This window comes from Panicum hallii, chromosome 5 (assembly GCF_002211085.1).
Source record: "Panicum hallii strain FIL2 chromosome 5, PHallii_v3.1, whole genome shotgun sequence".
NCBI classification, from domain to species: domain Eukaryota; kingdom Viridiplantae; phylum Streptophyta; class Magnoliopsida; order Poales; family Poaceae; genus Panicum; species Panicum hallii.
In genome coordinates this window covers 51691110-51697109 of record NC_038046.1, presented here as the reverse complement: position 1 = coordinate 51697109, position 6000 = coordinate 51691110, and the positions used below count along the sequence as shown (strand labels likewise).

General features: G+C 44.6%; 1 protein-coding gene across 1 annotated transcript; it reads right to left on the bottom strand.

Annotated features, from left to right (window-relative positions):
- Positions 1–1221: 1221 nt before the first annotated feature.
- On the bottom strand, positions 1222–4848 carry LOC112895701 (probable envelope ADP,ATP carrier protein, chloroplastic). The gene is made up of 10 exons (XM_025963685.1): positions 4264–4848; positions 4090–4146; positions 3205–3267; positions 3064–3120; positions 2880–2963; positions 2628–2696; positions 2450–2562; positions 2182–2351; positions 1967–2045; positions 1222–1844 (listed from the first exon to the last, which is right to left on the bottom strand). The coding sequence occupies exons 1-10, from the start codon at positions 4672–4674 to the stop codon at positions 1745–1747; spliced, it is 1203 nt and encodes a 400-aa protein (XP_025819470.1). The 5' UTR covers positions 4675–4848; the 3' UTR covers positions 1222–1744.
- Between the last annotated feature and the right edge of the window lie 1152 nt (positions 4849–6000).

The window sequence follows — 6000 nt, the reverse complement described above, 5'->3', positions numbered from 1 at the left end:
ATGCACAGTGAAAAACCAAAAACATAGATGTAACTTTGTATGATAGATAGCTGCAACACATATTTTAGGAAAGAGCTCAGCAACACATATTCCGAAGAACTTCAGCTTTAAAGTATCAAACAGAGTTCAGCACGAAGCATGGGCGTTGATAAAAAACAACAGCAATGCAGTACTATGGGTCAGGGGCGGACCCAGGGCACGCCGACCCTGGGCACGTGCCCGGGCTCCAATGGGAGCGGAAGTACACTGCTGCACAGTTTAGCTGGGAGAAAAAGTATCCACGGGTATGGACGGTAACTTGGCAAGGCACACGAATTCACAAAGTAAAACCATAAAGAACGAAACGGGTACTCATAGCCCAAAACGTAGAGCAGTAGAGGCTGGAGAGCCAGGACAAGCCTATAGAATGGAACACAATTTCACAGGACAACATCATAACAGCCAGGGATCAAACGGAGTGACAGAGGTGGGAGCATGGTATGTGAGTGGCAATTAATTTTACTTATATTATAGTCGATGTTTATAAGTTGCTATGTTGCCTCAGGCTCTCGCCCGAGGCTGTAGGCTGGCTTGCTCGCGAACATGTTAGGAGCTCTGATAGCAAAATGTTTTTCAAAATGGTCATCGTTTATCAGAACCCTGCTGTGCCAGCTTAAAACTGTGAAGTCTATACCTTCAATCAATCATCGGTACTTTAAGTTCGGCGTGTACAACGTGCGCTCCACGAGACATACTCCCTCAATTTTAAATTATAGATTATTTTGATATTTTTATATGCATAATTTTTGTTATATATCTAGATATATAATAAATATTATGCATCTAAAAATACTCAAACAATCTATAATTTAGATCGGAGAGATAATAAATACCACAAAATCACATCCAGGCCCATGAAAGGCCCATGAAAGAACAGGATAATTTCTCCAACAGTGTCTCCTCTTCACTTAAATAAACATGTAATATAAGGTTACTTACCGATTACTCCCTTTAGTCGTCGTTTTGACTTTTTTAAATTCATAGACTTTGCTATGCATTCCATAGCAAAATCTATTAATTAAAAAAATTAAAACTAATAATTTAGGATGGATCAAGTGCCAATGAAACCCAACCCCCTCCCCTCCTACACACACACCAAACCACACACACAGATACATTATGCTCTGACAACTTCTCTGACAGATTGGCATAAAAATAACAATGAAAAATAGACAGTTCATAGAATCATAGTCATGCTTAAAATTGGGATCGATAGCAAAAATCAAGACAGAATCTATGATGTGAAATACAAAGACTGCCATAGTACTGTAGCACGTAGCAGTCACACGCTCACGCCCCACCCTGCTCGGTTGGCAAGGAGAAACTGCTTGCGAGTTACAGAGCCAGGGTGCACCATGCTATTCTACTGTGCTGAATATGATGTATATTGATAGATTATGAAAACTTATGAGGACAGGCGCTATATTCTATTAACATAAATAAGATCTGTATGGTGCATTCTCCTACTGATGCTAGCTAAAGCTGTCCCCCCACTAAAGATATCAATCCATTGCCTTATTTCCTTCCAATCCTCCTCTATCTCTATGAATATCTATGCTAAGGAAAACACATAAATAGGACCAATGCGACAAAAGAAACAGAAACATGTGCTGCCTAAATCCTAAAGCATGACCCCAGGAAAGGAGGAAACATAGCAACGGTGTGCCTTCTGCTGAAGCCTTAAAGATTGAGCACAGCTCTTTCACTAGCTTGTTTTTTCCTCGTTTTCTTGTATTAATTTGTCCAGCTCCTTCTGTCCAGTAGCTAGCAGTGTCTTCACCGTGTCAAATGCAGTCAGTTTAATGCTGCATGGATATGATAAACTTATGAGCAGAGTATTTACATGCATTGCAAGACACGCCACAAGCTATCAGCATTGTCAAAACTAAACCAAATGTTTTTGCCAAATAAGTGAGCAAAAGGGTACCTGCTATTTGGCAGATTTTTTAACGCATTTGGCACAAAACCTCTATAAAGCCCAACTAGACCATCACGCTCCACAATGCCTGCGTTTGGCACCAAAACAGACTTTTCATTTTAGTATTTTAGGTCACAAAGGGCATGATCAAAGTAGCAAGTGAGCATGCACAAATAACATAGTTCAAATTGCGACATCAAGCAAGTATTATGCATTATCAATACCTGGAATAGCATCGAAAATGGTGTTGTATGGCGTCCCTTTCATCTGCATCTGTCTTCTAACAGTGTCCAGGGGATAACACATCAAAGTTGCAAATGTTGCTGAGAGAAGAGCAGTTGCTAGCGATGTTTCTGGTCTGTTCTTGTACTTTTCTGGTACTGATTTCTTCATTCTTGTACACCAAAAAGAATGCCATATAAAAATGTGAGGTGGAGACTTTTAGAGGACCTTTCATGTATGGTATTTGATATGCAATAGAGGGAATCTCACAAGTCAAAAACACAGAAGTTCACAGCAATGTAAGGTGCAATTCCTATAAGAGATGGACCCAGACCACCGTAGAAGGAGGCCAATCCTTCTTCTCTCAGCATGTTAAGAGCAACCTACAAAGTCATCAGGTTACGCCAATTTCCAAGAAACAGAAAATTGCACTTACAAGAGTTGTTACCTGAGACATAGTGCTGTGTCCAGATTGAACTGCAAGCCTGAGCCGGAGAACATCCAGTGGGTAAGTTACCTATCAGCAAGTACAATTAGAAAGTTCAGAATGTGCTAACAATGTCCTGCCACATATTTTGAAGTTTATCTGCCACAACTAATTAAAGGCCAAAGCATAAACCAAGTATATACAAATTCCCCTATTGAACAAAATTAGAAATGCATAGACATCTGCTAGCAGGTAAGCAAATAAATAAATTACAAGTGTAGATGTCATGCCCGCACAAGCACCAGCAGCAAGTCTCCCAAATACAGAAAGCTCCCCATCCTTCCTTCGGAAGATTTTCTGAATGCAAAAACAGTAACATTGTAAGAGAGCAAAGATATGGAACTCACAATAACGTAAACAAATATTGAAGGCCAAAAGAACAAGGAATAATTATGACCTTGTAAACTTCATATGAGAAGAGTTGCACCGCACTGTAAGGAATTATGCGAATAACCTGGACCAATTTATGAAGAATAAGAATCAGCACAGGACTACAAGATAAACCATGCATAGTCATATGAAGGAGAATATCAAGCACCTGTGGAAGGTTGCCTTTCCAGTAACCCTTAAGACCCTCCTCCTTTCCAATGTCTGCAATAGCCTACATAATTGCAGATGTATCAGATTGCACTTTTATCTAAAGATGCAAGTCCAAGTAGCAACTACCAAATGAGAGCTATTTCACCTCCCATTATGTTCTAAAGTAGAAATTTCACGTTTACCCAACCGAGATAGGGATGGAGGCCAGAGGGGAGTATGCACATGATTCAAGCCCATACCTAGGATTGGAATTTCTGATTCCAATAGGATGGTTAATACCCATGTTTGCTTACCACAATAACTATTTGATCATGCTGATGATCTCTACTTTCCATGCACATATCACAAAGCATCATGGTCAAGGCTCAAAACAGAGAACCATCCAAGGATCCATGCAGTTAAGTTTATTTTTTTCCAACAGTGACTGTTATCTCAAATTTTCTGACCAGTGCCTATTACACGAAGTCTATGATTACTTACAATGCAGCAAATTTTTGTCAACTAATAACTGCCTCTACGGATGCAAGTGGGTACCCAATGGCGTTTTCTGGTTCAGCTGATTAATTACGATGGCATGCCACTCTAGTTTATTTTCTCCCTCCAAATTAATTATGTAGAATGTCATTCTAGTTCATTTTATTAACTTATTGGGTGGACCCAATGACCCAAATTATTTACGATCATCCCTAACTGTCTCTGTAGCATTCATGGAAAATGTTCCGAGGGGCCGAGCCTCATGTTCTGTTAAAGATAAGCTGCACAGAATTCCAGTTTATTTCAAAATTTTCCACGGGGAATGTACTTTGGAAGGTGCATTTCTGGATACACAGCATTCAGAGTGAAATTAAATTGATGAAAGGGAAGCGATAGATCGCATTGCCACCTCGAGGAATCCAACCGCCTTCTTGGCGCTCTCTCCTGCCACCCGCACGCTGTGCGTCTGCAGAGGAGAACAGAGCAACGAAAACCCCGTCAGCCATACGCCCGCACGGCAGAAGTAAGAGGACGAGCGAGGAACCGGAGCGAGCGAGAGAGAGAGAGATAGCGGCGTGCCTACCTGCATGAGTATCTTGACGCGGTCGAGCGGCGCGGTGACGGTCTTGGCGGCGGCGCCCGCGGCGGCCCCCGCGGCGAAGAGCGCGGCGCCGTGGGGCACCAGGGCGAGCAGCGCCAGCGGATGGCGCGCCAGCCGCGCCGCGGGGGGCAGTCTCCTCCGCTCCTTCCTCCCACTGGCATCCTCGGCCCCCGCCGCCGCGGCCGCCCGCTGCTCCTCCCTCCCCTCGCCGGCCCGGGCGACGACCGCCTCCTCCACCGCCTTGGCGACGGCCGCGGCCTCCCCGCCCTCGCTGACGGAGAGCGAGGCGAAGGCCGGGAGCCGGGGCCCCGCGCGGAGGAGGATGGCGGGGCCGCCGTGGCTCCGCGGCGGGCGCCACGAGTCGCAGGCCTCGACCCTCCGCCGGCTGCTCATCGTGTGGAAGGGAGCGCGCGGCGCGTGGATCCGCGAGCCCGCCCGCGGGAATCGGGAGAGGGGGAGGGGAGGCGAGAGGGATGAATCGAGGCGGGCGAGCGGGCAAGGGAAGAAGGGTGGGAGCGGGGAGAGGGGATAAGGAGGGCGCAAGGGGGATATGCCAGTGGCGGGGCGCGGTTAGTGCGAGCGCTTTATAGCCATGGGCGGGCTCCTTTGTTTAGTTGCCATGCTTAACGCTAACGGCTGATCAGGCCAGGAAGCCACCGTGCACCTGAGGCTTGGAGCGGCGGGAGTGCCGTGCTAGTGAACCGAGGCCGGTTTCCAGTGTCGACGGTTTTCCGCTAGACCTTGTGCTACCTCGCAAGCGCTCACGGCTAGATGAGCAAAAGCAGGAGTAAGTAGCTTGGTTCTTCTTTGGTCTCGCCTTGCTTAGGGCAACCTTACCTTCCTCCTCGTTGTTGGGTTACTTGGCCTTCTTTTTTCTCTTTTCTTCCTTGGTTTCCCTGTTTAGTTCTTCTCTCGAGCTGTGGCATGATGCATGCCCAACTCCATGTCTCCATGTCGTGGTATTCCACAAGTCACCTCACATATGCTTCTAGCTTGTGTAATCCAATCACCCACTCAACCCACAATCAATGGTTGATAGATCCAAACAGTTCTCCAACTTTTATAATCCAAATTTTAACAATTCACAATATATAGGCTATCTTCTACAATGTCGGTGGATTTGAGTAAGACACTAGAGAAAACTTCAAGCAAAGAAATCTTACTTGTACAGTACATCCAAATTAATATTTTTTTCTCCCTTGCTAAGAAAGAATATTCTCACCGATCCCCGCAAGTTTGCTAGTAGGCAATGCCTAATTAACTTCTTGCGTAGAAGAGTAGATGAGAGTGACCCCGCATGAACAAGCACGTGATAAAATAAAAAATATTAGGATTAAATAAAGGAAGGGTAGCGGTAGTAATTTAGTGATAGATGGCCATGCGTGTGTAGTAACATGGAAAAGGAGAAAAGATAGACCGCTTGGTTGTGTCGCGGTGGCACAAGTCTTTAGAGGAGGCCATAACTGCAAGAGGTAATCAGAAGAGCCAAAGATGGTGAATGGTGGCGCTGTGACAACAGCAAAAAAGATCAAATATCTCACTAATTAACCATACAAAGACTATTCGTTACTTTATCGGAAGTTAACCGTTACTTTTAGAATTTTGTGATTTAAATATTGCCACCCAAATATATTAATTCAAAAAATACATTTTATCTAAATCCAATAATTCATTGATCGACCTCTCTTTGGATATTACTTCCTATGTTCTTTTTTACAA

Bases quoted from the DNA above. Each gene is read 5' to 3' on its own strand.
- LOC112895701 (XM_025963685.1), bottom strand. From the start codon at position 4,674: ATGAGCAGCCGGCGGAGGGTCGAGGCCTGCGACTCGTGGCGCCCGCCG. The intron at 2,964-3,063 runs GTCATAATTATT...TTTTGCATTCAG, and splicing joins TCTCATATGAAGTTTACAAG to AAAATCTTCCGAAGGAAGGA. The intron at 1,845-1,966 runs GTACCCTTTTGC...ATATCCATGCAG, and splicing joins AAAAATCTGCCAAATAGCAG to CATTAAACTGACTGCATTTG.